The 14,479-nt window shown below is 35.6% G+C and overlaps 1 protein-coding gene across 9 annotated transcripts in view; it reads right to left on the minus strand.

Annotated features, from left to right (window-relative positions):
- The window catches only part of ZFYVE9 (zinc finger FYVE-type containing 9), a 50,046-nt gene that overhangs the window by 14,261 nt on the left and 21,306 nt on the right, over nt 1–14,479 (minus strand). For all 9 annotated transcript variants that reach the window (XM_039320007.1, XM_039320009.1, XM_039320008.1 and 6 more), the window contains 7 exons: nt 9,881–11,970; nt 8,661–8,760; nt 5,806–5,982; nt 5,214–5,383; nt 3,159–3,282; nt 1,564–1,686; nt 684–839 (listed from right to left, as the gene is read on the minus strand). In XM_039320007.1, the coding sequence (XP_039175941.1) occupies nt 684–839; nt 1,564–1,686; nt 3,159–3,282; nt 5,214–5,383; nt 5,806–5,982; nt 8,661–8,760; nt 9,881–11,970 (2,940 nt within the window). The remainder of the gene's footprint in view (nt 1–683; nt 840–1,563; nt 1,687–3,158; nt 3,283–5,213; nt 5,384–5,805; nt 5,983–8,660; nt 8,761–9,880; nt 11,971–14,479) is intronic.

The raw sequence follows: 14,479 nt of genomic DNA on the forward strand, positions 1-14,479 counted from the left end.
GCAATATTCAAAAACAAATTATGGGAAGGTAATAAATAACGCATGATCACAAGTGAGAAGCACTTTGTTTAATGGTAGAGTAGAATAATTCTGTATTTTATGAAAAGCTAAAGATATTCAAGACAGGGTATGCCAACTCCAGAATCAATTAATTGATCAATGAATTTTGCATTCAAATTTGTCCCTAAGGCTCCCTTTACAGGTTTGCGGAATTACTTTTTTCAGGTATACTGTCAGCAAGAAAAACACCAACATGCATGTATGACTTTCGAGTTTTCTACCAGAACTCAAGATGCAAATGCTAATCCACAGGAGCGCTTCCTTTACCTATAAGCCAGTACTTTCACTGTGGCACCAATCTTAGAGGGGAGCTAATATTATTCAGAAATTTGAGCTATTTAGTTGAATACCTTGTTAAGTAGCTATAAGTTGCCCCAATTCCTAATTACTTTCTTGCATGTAAGAAACAATGGAATAATAAAAGAATGGGAGAAACTGTTTCATGGTATAATAAAATGGCTCCACTAATTTGTAAATGGACATACCCTATGGCAATTATTTCAAGGTGGATGCTCCCAATCTCCTCAACTATTCTAAATGGGTTCAGAACTGCAAAAGATATATTTAACAATTTTAAAAGGTGCCATCAATCATCATAGTTTTTAAAATGGTCAAAGTTTTACCTGCCAAGGCATCTTGATAAAGTTGCACAAAGTGGTTAAAAATATCCTTGGGTAAGCATTTTTCATCAGGTAAACATTGGAGAAGAATTACTATTTCTGATTGGCCTACTGCATGCATTCCCTTTGTAGTAAAGCACCAGCATTTCCTGTTCACATCTGCAAAAAATAAAAAAAATTCACACACTATAGAATGCTGTGTGTTTATCAAAATAAATATTTTATAAGTATTATCCATAAGAGGTATGTATGTATGTCGATCAAGAACACTGCACTGGATGGTCTGGAATTTATTTACTTACAATATTTATGAATTGCCCAGTTAAGACTTTGAGCGATGTATAATAAAAATACAAAATAAAAACCACCACCACAATAATTAATAAAACCTAAATATATTTAACTCCTCTTTCTTCTGTTATTTTTCTAATTAAAATATTTTTAAAAAGAAACTTGCAAAGTGCTACATAATATCACATTCTAAGCCAATGTCACATCTTCTGCAGCAACTGTTAAAAATGATATGAAATGTTAACACATGTAATAAATTTACACACCTGATGATGGAAATATAATTTTAACAATTTCATTATTATTCAGAACATTAAATGGAGATTCTTCTCTATTACATTACTGTCATTTTCCTGAGTCAAGAAATCCATATTACCAGATAAACAGACATTTAAAATTTTCATGTGTCCCCAACCTCACCCTCTCCAAAAAATCTTACAAACTTTTTTCTGAACTTTTGCAAACAGTACCTACTAAGAACCTGCCCACCATTAATGAAGAATAATTGTTTGTTAGCAGAAATATAACAACAAAGCATAAATGTAGTTAATAGATAGATATTCGCTATCAACTTGAAGTAACTGGGACTTACAATTTACAATTTTAACCATAGACAATAAATTTGCATTTAAAACAAATACAAGAGGATCAGGGCCACCATCTTCCAGCTGTTGCATCACTGATATGTGAGATGGTTTTTCTTCTACAGTATAATCTAAAACAAAGAAAGATTATGTGTCATTTGCTGAAAAATGCACAAGGTTTTAAGTACAAGAAAATCTATTATGTTAGACTCATAGTATTAGAAACAGAAATTCAGGCTATCAAATTCAACTCCATCCTCTGATAGGGAGTGGGGAATCCAAATTAAAGCATCTATATCAAATGTCTATCCAGGTTTTCCTGAAGAAGGTGTTTTGGAATTTCTTCCTAACACCTGATTGAAATCTGCCTTTCTGTAAGCTTTTTTCTTTTTCTCCTGTTGTTTATATGACACTTTTGGGTTTGTCTTCAATACATACTTCATTTTTTTTTATAAAACTGCCTAGTTTCTACTATAAATTAGTATTATATTTATGTTATTGCAATAAGCTTTGTGTTGGGCTATCCTTGTAGTAGGATAGAATTTAGATAGAAGTAGCATAACTTGAGATTGGTCATTTGGACCTCAAGTGAGAATTAAGGGTTGATGTTTGTTAGATGATCCATTACTTTTCTTGTGATGGATCTTCTGTTTTCTTGGCTGTCCATATTGCTTTCAGGAGTCTCCAATATCAAAGTTCAAAGGGATCAATACACTTCTTATTCTGCTTCTTTAAATTCAAACTTTTGATGTTTGCTGAATGCTGGATGGCAAATTAAGACCCGAATAAACAGAATGTAGCAGTCTTGAAACAAATGTGCAGTCTACCTATTAGCTGTTCTGTCACATTTAAGATTTTGCAAGTTATGAAAAACCTTAGTGCCAGATTATATCTGGAGTAATTCTCTTTATCTTTAGATTTCTTCAGAAAGTCTCCCCAGGAAGGATTCCTGATTATATCATGGTCTATACATTGTCAGCTGCTGATTACACAGAAAGGAGCCTCCTCTATGAGAATATTCTCCCACCTGGGAATCATGAAGTATCAATTATGGTGACTTTAAATACACCTATGGAAGGGGTAATGCAATTATATGTATGCATGCATGCTTTGGGTTTTAAATATTTGCCTTAAACTGTTTAATTAATGCATTTTAGTTTTAATTTAAAACTGCCATACATGGGAAACATAAACAGATGACATTTCTAAAATGTCTGGATCTGAAAAACTATGATGAGCAAAACCCCAAGAGCTATGAAAACAGTATGTTTGAGAAATACTAGAACAATTTAAACAATTATAAGTTGTCACAAAAATTGGTGCTATGCTGATTAACAAAGATATTATTTCTCGCAATTATCTTTATTATTTCTTAATGAACATTTCCATATTCTCCATTGATTTCTAATACATTAACAAACATAGTGCTACCACAGAATTCCCACTTGTGTAAAACAAATAACAGCACCCTCGTTAGGCATAATCTTATCCACCACTTATTAAAAGACAATCTTATCCACCACTAATTAAAAGACAAGTTGAAGAAATTTCTATTCGATATAATATTGTATTTTTCATTTACACACTAGCATCCACCACTCACCTCCTTTTACCCCAGTAGAGATGAGAATTGGAGGAAGCCCGTCTTCTGGAATAAGATTCATTGCACTGCCAACGGGACTTCCAACCTGAGTTATATTTCTTGAAAATGCAAGTGTGTTTTCAGTCTACAAGATATAACAAAAAACATTGGGTATAGCAAGTCAAGCCCTAATCACTTCACAACATGACTGGAGCTGCCCTTGAAGACCACTCAGAACTGATCTAGAATGCAAAGTGCAAGCAGTGATGAGCATGCCTTTATATGCCCATGTGACAGCTTCAACAAGCTAGGCTAGTTACCTGCACGCTTCCAAGGTTTTGCTCATGATCTATAAAACCTTATATGTCATAGGGCCTGGCTACTTGAGGGATCATCTGTCCTCCATGGTATCAGCCTGGTCTGTTCGATCCAAGAGAGTTGGAACACTTTAAGTCCCTTCAATTAAACACTGCCATCCCTCAAGGGCCGGATACATACCTTCTATGTCCTCTTGCTTGTCTTCTGGAACAAGATTCAATCTGATATTTATGTAACTCTCACCTTGCTGGCATTCTGAAATGCCTTTTTCCCCAGACCTTGGATAAGGGTTCTTCGGGCTTCTGCCAGATTGTGTGTGGCTATAGTTAATCAGATCCATCATCATTTTTTGTTGGATATTTTTATAATTACAGTATTCTGTTTTTATTCTGTTGGTTTTATTGTATATTGCCCAGAGTTAATTGGAATTTGTCTATATCGAATAATTTAAATTAAGTAAACCTTAATCTAATCTTCACTTTACAAATAAAAGGTACAAAAACTGCAGTAAGATCTTATGTAAGAGGATCGAGACAATAGTATTCATCTATATCTATAATCTGATAGAATAATTTCCTTATACATGGATACAAAAACAATTCATTTCTACAATATATACAAAACATGATTTAGAGTTACCATAGATGTTAAGCTGAAAGAATGGGGGTCATTTTCATTAATTTCTCATTCCCATTGTTTCAATTCTGTCAAGATTGTGATTGAATTGGCCGTCCAGATCTGGGGATATTCCATCTTTCACCATGTATGAAGTAGCAGTTCTCTCTTCAAGGATGATATGCAATCTGGGGGACTTCTGGGACTCACAACTCCTGCTTGACAAGCTGGTGTCAGCAGTAGCAAGGAAGACCTTTGCACAACTCCATCTGGTGTACCAGTTGTCCTGTTTCCTAGATCAAGGATCACTCATGCTCTAGTCATCTCAGGGTTTGACAACTCAGTGTGCTCTACATATTGCTACCTTGAAGACCACCCAACTTCACTTCAACTATTCTAGAATACAACAGCATAAATAATAATGGTCATGCCTCAGTATGTCCATGAAGCACTTCTGTTTTGCAAATTGCACCACTTGTTGGTTTGCTTCTGGTTGCAATTTATTATTACTCCTACAAGGCCTGGGTATTTGAGGAACTACCTATCTCCCATAACATCTATCCAGCTGATTCAATCCTGCAGAGTTGGCACATTCCAAATTCCTTCAATTAAACAATGTCATTTATGAAGACACTGGATGTGCAACTTTTCTGTAGTAGAGTTTGCTCTTCCCCAAAGATCCAGATGGCCTTTACATTCTGTTGTTTAGAAGAGCCACAAAAGACATAGCTTTTCACTCAAGCCTTTGTTGAGAAAGAGTGAGACCCTTCACTTCATCATGCTTGCCATCTTCTTTTAGTATTATCTTTTATGTTTTATTGATTTGTTATAAGCCCCCTGAGTCACCAAGTGTCATGCAGCATTTTTTATTATTACTATTATTGTTGTTGTTGTCATCTCCCATGCTGTTCAAGTATGCTCAAGTTATATACTATTAACCATGTTTTGTTTTTTATTTTGGGTTTTTTGGGGGGAGGGGTGCTTTCCAGTCTAGAAGTCACAGTCTCACAGTTTCTAGTGTAGTGCTTTAACCACTACATCAAATTGGTTCTATGCTGTATACAAGGAAATCTAAAGCATTCTCTTTCCTATGCCATGAATAGTACACAATATATTATATAATAAAGAAGGGCAGTCATTCACCTCTTCTGGCAAAGTGTTGTTGCTTATGGGCTTGCTTGGATCATGTGATACTGCAAGTGCTCCAGTGGAACTTGTTCCAGACACTGTTAATTTGGCTGCATCAGCAACTTCGCCATTGGGTAAGATCCCATCAGCAAACCAAACACGTCTTTGTTCTCTAGGCTGAGTCACTACATAGAAATATGAGATTAGTTTTATGAAAGAAATACATGCATGAGAAGAAATGAAGCTAAATGCAAAACAGTGATACAGAAATATATTTTCTAACGCAAGCTGAACAATATTTGTAAGCGTTCCAAGACCACAATTAACCAAACGTCACAGGAACAAGTTTGAATTACACCCCAGGTAAGTTATGCAGATATGTTTTCATTATCACTCACACATGTGTAAGATGACTATACAACTCCATGAGATCAGTCGTCACCTAGATTTCATGGTTTAAAGAAGAGGCATAATTATTTGCTGAGGAAACTCACAGTCCCAAGGGTAATTTGAAATAAGATAGGTTTGGCCTAAGCTAAATTTTATGAGGCGACTGAAATTAATAACCGGACTGACCAGGGAGGCATACATTTTCAAGGATCCATACCTTCAGTACCTGGATGCTTTAAGACTCCCACTGGGACCATAACAGTAGGTGGTGGAGAGTTCAGCACTCCAGAAGCCTGGACTTGCTGCAAGGGAGGAATGGTAGAACAGTATTCAGCAGGATTGTTAGGATTGGGGCTCGGACTAGGGGCACTCAGCATATTCTCCAGGCTTTGAGCTAAGAAAAGATAAAAATACAAGAAAGGAAATTGTTATCATGTAAAATTAAATTTAATAAGTCCTTGTTTTCCTTTTATTAGAAATACAGAGGTAATGTAATGAACTCACTAGCCATAGCAACTAAAGTTAAGGCAAACAGAGCAAGGAAGTGCTTAAGTTAAAAGAATTAATTATTTCAGATTACCATTATGGAATTATTATCACCGTGAAACTAGGATCACAGAGCCAAGGCTACTAATAATAGATTTTTAATAACAATTTGGCTAGATTTGTCAAACAATGTTTGCTGAATTATGACTGAATTTGTCCTTATGTAGTGAAGACTGCTACAAGATTTTTTTTCAATACTTATAGAGAGAAGCCAAAAGTCCAGAAGCTGATAGAGCAGAGGAACAGAACTTGAGACGGGACGACATTAATAAATTGCATTTGGTTTATTAAATATACACAGAAAATATTCCACAAACTAGAGGCTACTACAGAGAGGGTGTGTTATTTCATCTCTACTCCAGATTCCTCAAATTTCAAAAGGCCTTCTATAAATGAGTAGATTTAGTTCTGATCCAGCATTGCCTGATATAGCCCAATACCATGCTAACAGTGACAGGAAACTACTAGCCTTTTGAACAGAATTCACAACCTACTGGCAATAAACATAACAACTTAACATTATAGATGTTATATATAGGTGTAATTCAACAGTGTTTGGCTTGTTCCCCTAGGACAGGGGTGTCAAACTCGCAACGTCACATGATGTATCACAACGTATCGTAACTTTTTTGCCATTGCCAGCAATGGGGTGGGCACGGTTTTGTTATGATGCATCTGGCTGGCAGTTTGACACCCCTACCCTAGGAGCTTGGCTGCCTCATTCAATACCAGCTGTAGCTAACTTCCAGATGATCTCCTAAAGCACAGGTGTCAAACTCACACATCACGTGATGTGTGGCAATGTATCACGACTTTTTTTGCATTGTCAGAGCTGGGGTGGGCGTGGCCTTGTATCATGCAGTTTGACACCCCTGTCCTAAAGTCAGCTCCACATACAGTAATCCAATCAGGTGAGCATTAGAGCATGCATGATTGATATCAGTTTGTGATTTTGTTTTAACTTAGTAAATTAATCTCAAAAGTAGTTACACTGTTATTTATTATAAAATCTATTTATTGCCCTGCCTACTTTGGGTAGGAGAAATGAATTAATATGATTATGCTATGCAGATTTAAATGATGTTTATCTTTTTAAACTTACAAGAGGGAGTCAAGCTATTTTCCAAGGCGCCTGAAGGCAGGACAAGAAGCAATGGATGGAAACTAATCAAGGAGAGAAGCAACCTAGAACTAAGGAGAAACTTCCTGACAGTTAGAACAATTAACCAGTGGAACAACCTGCCTCCAGAAGTGGTGAATGCTCCAACACTGTAAGTTTTTAAGAAGAGACTGGACAGCCATTTGTCTGAAATGGTATAGGGTTTCCTGCCTGAGCAGGGGGTTGGACTAGATGACCTCCAAGGTCCATTCCAACATTATTATTATTTTTATATTATTATTATTATTGTTGTTGTTGTTATTGTTATTATTGTTATTATTGTTATTATTATTATAGTTCAGAGAGCAGAAATAATGGTACCTGGTCTTCAGAATGTATACTTTGTGATAAATATTTTTCATTCATGACAAATGTGGAAGATCTTTCATTAGCACGTCAAAGTAGGTTTCTACAACTGACAGCTGGATCTGTACATATGTGGATCCAATCCATTTACCATAGGCCAATATATATGACAAGCGCTATAGAAAATACATACCCATTGCACTACTCCCTTTCTGGGTAAGCACAGTTACGGAAAGTACAGAAAACGAATGAGAAGCAATAAGCAAAAAAGTTAAAGGTATGAGAGGAAAGAAAAGCAAATAAAAGCTAAATCTAGCTTACACCACAACCGTTTAATATCTCTCTCTATTCCTTCCCATCCATGCAAAACATTTTGGCTTCTATTACGTCTATACATTTTCTGTACTGCATTTTATTCTTTAAACTTCCCATTTCTTTCTTTCTGAGGAACTTCAACCAACTACAGCTTTCTCAGTCTTCCCTTTTCTTCTCAATTCATTCACTTTTACTTTTTCTTGTGTCTCTGTGTGTGTGTGATGTGATGTGATCTTCACTCATCGCTCTTTGTGCTAACTTACCCTTGTATTCAATCCAAAGTCATTGAATACCATTCAGTTTTGATCACATATTTTCTTGTTTTACCATACATACGTCTTAACTATGCTATTCACACACTTTCAATTTACCTTTGTTTCTCCTAACATACTGTATCCAACTCTCACTTCTACAAAGCAGACAGAAACATGCTCTTATACACAGCCATTTTCACCTATTTTGACAAAAATCTTTTCATGGCAACACACCAGCCACTGCCTTTATTTCCAGCCTTTTTGCTACATATCATTTTCAGAAATTGTTACGTTCTCCAATAATTCAATGGCACATACTAGATACTAGAGTTATTACTGGTATCATTCTGAAAATAGCTTTCTCATTAAAATTATGTCTAATATGAAAATAAATTACACCGGACTGCACAACAGCCCCCACTCATACATTAGAAAGGCTCCATTAACCACAAAGTAATGAAACTTGAGTATTGTTTCAACAACATTACTTACCATTCATAAGTACCGAATGGCAAATTACACATACTCTGGCTTCCTTTCTATCCATATACAGCAATTTGCATTTCAGATTACAGCACGCTGCACAGAAAACCTTAAGTAAAATAAGAAAAATATATTTACGTTACATCTAATTAAAATAATTTGGACAGAATATCTATATTTCCAACACAAGCATGTTCTAGTTTTTTCTACAGAATAAAACAAAATTGCTTAATGCTCATGTAAAAAGTCATTATATATTATATTATACATTATATATGTTATGCACTATACATATTTTAGACTGAATAATTTTATAACAAAAATTTTCCCCCACGGCAACAGATCAAGACGGATTAAGAAATAGTGACTGGCCCAAACTCCTCCAAGAGATTTCATGACAGAGAATGGACGTGATCCTCATTCAATTGTTAAAACATATTATCATCATATACTGACTTGAAATAACCTTGAAAAATTAATTTTATTCTAACTGCCAATCCAGTCTCACTTGCTGCCCATTACCCCAGGATCATACAGGTTGTTAGGTGAGGGCCTCACGTTATCACAGTGTAGAAAGAAGAGGGAGGCCAACAGGCAAGAGCAGTGGAACAGGTGGTTAAGTGCCACCAGTGGCACCATGGGCAGGTGCTACGGAGCACATGCAGGTGCTTAGGATCACGGACAGGTGGGTGGATGCATGGGTGACTGAAAACATGGTGGGACCTGCAGGCATGCCTTGTGACTTCCTGTCAGCTTCCCTATTAACTTTGCTTGTTGAAAGTCAACAGAGGAAGCAACAAATGGCAATCAAGTGATTGCAGCATAGAGTGTTGTAACTATCACAATTGCCAACTGGTTGCCAAGTGCCCTTGTTGTAATCACATGACCACAGGAACAATGCAACGGCCACAACTTCAAGGAACGGTCATAGGTCCTGCTCATTCAGTGCTGCAATATCTTTGAGCAATCACTGAATTAATGGTCATAACCAGAGTACTACCGGTACTAATGCAAATAAACATATTAAAGCAATTGTGCATATTTCTTTTAAAAAAGGAATTACCTGCATTAAGTCATTAATTTTCTTTCAGCAATTTTCAAAAAATGAATACAATTTATTGTTGAAAATAACATCAAAAACATTCAGAAAACCCGAGTGCTAGAATTGGCTATTTGAACTCTAGGCCTCCTATTATTTATAAGATTTTTCCAATTAAATGTAAGCCTACCTTTCCACAGGCTCTGCAATGATGCCTTCTTTTTGTGAATGTAAATCTGGCCTCACATTTCATACAGTTTGGTGCTTGAGAATCTGGGACCCAAACTGGAGCGACTTCACCCAAAGTAGTAAATGGCTTTCTTGTATGAACACCCAACTGGCCAGCTCCAAGATCATTGTCAGGGCTATCTGAGGCTGTTGCAAGGCACAAAGTACTGGAAATCACAGAATCATAGTCATCTGCATGCTTACCACTTGCATCTGTGACCAGAGCATTCTGCACTGTTTCATCAGCATATATATTTGTTGCTACGTTTTCGCTTACTTTTATTTTTTCACTTATATCATTTTTATTTTTACTATTTCCACCACAGTTTGGAGGAACCAAGTCATTCTGTAAATGATCCAATAATGGCTTTGGAATTTGTAGTGTAAGATTTGTAGGCTGTTTTGGTCGGGCACCACCAAAAGGAACACTGAGAGATTGTAAATGAGCTGCTGATTTTACTGATGCTTCAGTTGATTCAGATGGAATCTGACTGCAGAGATTATGCAAACATTTTTTTCTCATTTGGTCACCAGAGCAGTTCGAAGTGGGTCCACTTCTTTCTGTGGCTTCATTTCCTCTTTGTTCATAAACGTTACTATAGCATTCTGATTTGCTCTCTTCTATCTCTTTTTCCTCTGTTACAGAGTCTTCCTTGGAGGGCAAAGTCTTTGGAATATGAGCAATAACTGAGTTCTGTATTCCATAGGAATCACAATAATTGGGCAGCCCACTTGACAATGATGTCCCCGTGACATCAATTGGACTGGAATTTTCAAGCTCATTTATAGAGGACCCTTTTAAATCAGTATCTATTTCTAACATGCCATCACTGTTACCTGCACTGATACTGTATCTTTGCTGCTGTACTTCATTTTCTGTGTCTATTTGTTTTCCCACTTCATTTTGTTGAGTCAGTTCTTCATTTGTCATCTCTTGACAATCTGATGAATGAGCAGCAGTGCTGAATAATTTACTTGTGTTGAGTTTTTTATCATATTTGCCAGCTTCATTTTCAACAGCAGTAACATCTTGAGAGGTCAAATATCCATCAGAAGGTTCACAATCATTGCCACTTCCCAGTACATTCAACTTACATGTTGTAGAGAACTCAGCTATCCCTGACTGGACTTTTGAGGCCATCTGCTCTGTTATGGAAGTCTTTATGGAAAAGCTATCATTGGGTGTATTAGGTGAAGAACTTTCGATTTCCAGTTCTGTTTTCTGAGCAACTACATCAGTATCTAAATCTTCAACTGATGCATATTGTTCTTGCACTTTAATGCTTGGGTCAAATGACCTCTGAAAGGGAATTCTAATCCCTGATGCAGTAGTTTGTGAGAAGTGAGTATCTTTATTTGCATTATCAATCTCCTTTAACAAAGAAGAGTCACTGGATGAGCAATCTGAAGCAATAGCAGCAGCAGCAGCAGCAGCGATATCATGGTTAATAGAATCTTCACCTGCATTCAGACTTGTTGCTAGTACTGGTTCTTTTTCAGTATCTGTATCTTTTTCAACAGACCCATTTACAGTAATATGAAGATGATTGGTTTGTTGAACTTCATTATCCAGTGTAAAGCTAACAGTATCCATTAAAGGGGGGCTGCTATAACTTTTACAATCCAGCAAATCATTGTGTAATGTTTTTTTGTCACAGTTATGCATGACTGCTACAACTAGAACGTTTTTTTCTTCTGGTAAACAGTCTATACTGCCACGTTTTTTCCCTTCATCATCAACAGAGTTACACTGAATATTTGGATTACTGTTTCTCATAACCAACTGATCATCGGTTGTTGCCTGGTCATCAATCCACATGTTTGTGTGTTCTTGGCTCATATTAGAATTTTTGCCATTAAAACAGTAATCCCCTCCTCCTATAGATGTAGTGGCTATATGTGACAGGGAAAAGGATTTCAATTTCTCTGGACACTTAGAAATGGTTGATTCATTTACACTGGCTAGAGCTGGGTTTAAAGTCAGTCGATGAGGCGGAGGATCTAGGATCTGACTCCACTTTGCTTCCAACAATGTAGGTGAAATAGCTTCATCTAACAAAGAAAAAAACATTGATTGAAATCAATTTGCATTAAACTGAACACAGATACTAACATTTACAAAATATAAACAAAATAAATAGAATAGAAGTAAATAGAACTAGTAAATAGAAATAAAAACACTATTACCACAATAAGAGGGTTGAGGTCTTCTAGTCCAACCCCTTGCTCAGGCAGGAAACTCTATACCATTTGTCTGAAGGGCATAGGGTTTCCTGCCTGAGTAGAAAGTTGGACTACAAGACTTCCAAGCTCCTTCCAACTCTGTTATTCTGTATTCAATTAAATAATTTGGACACATTTATCTTCTTTCACATGAAAGATACATAATTTTCCTTTTATCAAAGCTGCAAAGCAACAGAGAATATCCAACAATGCTAGAAAATAAATAAATTTCAGTAGTAAAACTGAACAAAAAGAAAATTAATCAATTGACCCATGTGTTATAACACAGCTACCATGTTCCAATTACAAAGAAACAACTATTTCCATTCCATTACTCCCTATCAGGGGTAAGGAATGATGGCCATTGTTGTTCCTTATTGTTCCCCACCCCTGCTCTATATGAAAAAAAAAATCAGTCAAATTAGTGAATAAACATTATTCCCAAAATGACAGCTAAAATAAATACCAAAGGCTATATTTTTCTCTTAAGTGCTATTTATTAATATACAGAATCTGCTGTCATAATGGTCACTAGTTTATATATCCTTAAAATACTAATTCATAAAGGATAGTTTTATCAAGAGTTGTTAATTTTGATTCCTAGATAGAATCTTCAGATTAAAAGGCAGTAACCCATTCAATCTCTGTTCCTGGGAAGCAAAATTAGAAGCAGACTATTATTTCAGTCTACTTGTATGCTTCTTAGAAGTACATAGTCAGTCAGCCTCAGAAAACAAAATGATGAATTTGATCAATGACTGGTATGATCCAGCAAGACTTTAATTATTTGTTTGCTTAGTAGTTTTGAAGTTACAAACCTCCATGTAAGAGAATGGAACATATAAGAATATAAAGGAATACAAAGATATAAAGGATGTACCACAAAGTTATTACCTTATATATCTATAAAATTATCATTCCTATCCACCTCAAGTTCTTTATTACAGAGGAACTTACAACATCTTAAATTATTCTGATTTTAATGTTAATTATATTGACTATATTGTACATGGCCCAGAGCTCCTCTCTGAGGGAGAAGGATAGTTAAGAAATGTGGAAAATAAACAAACAAATAAATGAATTTTTAAAGTGCATTTTAAATCCTAGTTCCTCTCTTTTGCCATTTTCCTAAGATAATTTTAAGCTCATCAAAATCTTTTTAAACAGTCACAAAACCAATGGTTTAAAACCTTAATCCTAGCACAACAAAACTGCAATTTCAAATGAAAATGGAAACCATTTACAGAAAAATAATCTGGAAAAGATGAACTGTGAAGGCCTCCTGCTGAGATAAAAAAAATGGGAAGCAGCTCCAACTCAGCTGTGTATAAGACAATAATAGAGACTAAATCAATCACAGGCATAAATTAATTAGGAATTTAAAGTTAAAATGCCCTGTGAAACTTTAACATATCCTGGTGCTATATAAACATCCAGAACACTTTGTATCTTTGTTTAATAGCAAAAATACATTTACACCTATTTTAACAAAAATGTTTTTTTTTTCTTTCCTAAGCATGTGGGTTGTTCCTATATTTTGAATATTTCTAAGCAATATAGTTAGTAACTAGCTATCCTCAAAGAAATAAAAGGGTCTACTGAGCCCAAATAGCTGTAATTTGAGGGACCCCAATAAAAGATTGCTCAACACTGAGCACATACAGTAAAAGCAAGACCATCACAACCACTATTTCCATCAAATGATTTTTAAAAACAGACAAAAATTTTAAATTTTTATTCTGGGATTTTTATGAAGGACCAGTGCAAACAAAAGGTAATAGAGGCCTTAATCCCTTCTGCCTGTAACTGGTACACATGCCCCATCAAATTGCTTCCTATGTGTCTCCAAGCCCTTGACATTAAAGCTTCCTCACACAAAAGAATTTCCACAATTCTGTCCACAGTTACGTAATTCAAAGCGACTGCCACAGAAAGGAAAAAGAAGGGAAGTCCGCTGTTACCAGACCGAATGCAGTATGCAAACTTACAGAAGATTCAACTCCAATCTTATCATGAGGTAGTGGAATTAGCAATCTATGATCATAAATGCTAGTAGCAGGACATCTTTCTGTATTAAGTATACTTAAGTGTATACTTAATACTTAAGTTATAATTGTGAACTTGAATAACAAGAGGTAATGGAAAGTTACAGTTCTTTATAGCAGGAAGTGTATCCGTTACCTTTGAGTTATCACCAATTAACATTTTAGCTGTCCTAGTTATCAGCAAGATACTGATTTATATAATTATCAACTTTTCTTATCCAATGAATATGGGAACATAATTCATATCAGACTAAAAATTTCAAAACATTTAAGTGTGTTTCTACCTAATAAAA

The sequence above is a fragment of the Crotalus tigris genome, unplaced genomic scaffold (assembly GCF_016545835.1).
Source record: "Crotalus tigris isolate CLP2741 ecotype Arizona unplaced genomic scaffold, ASM1654583v1 scf7180000023617.9722795, whole genome shotgun sequence".
Taxonomy (NCBI): Eukaryota; Metazoa; Chordata; class Lepidosauria; order Squamata; family Viperidae; genus Crotalus; species Crotalus tigris.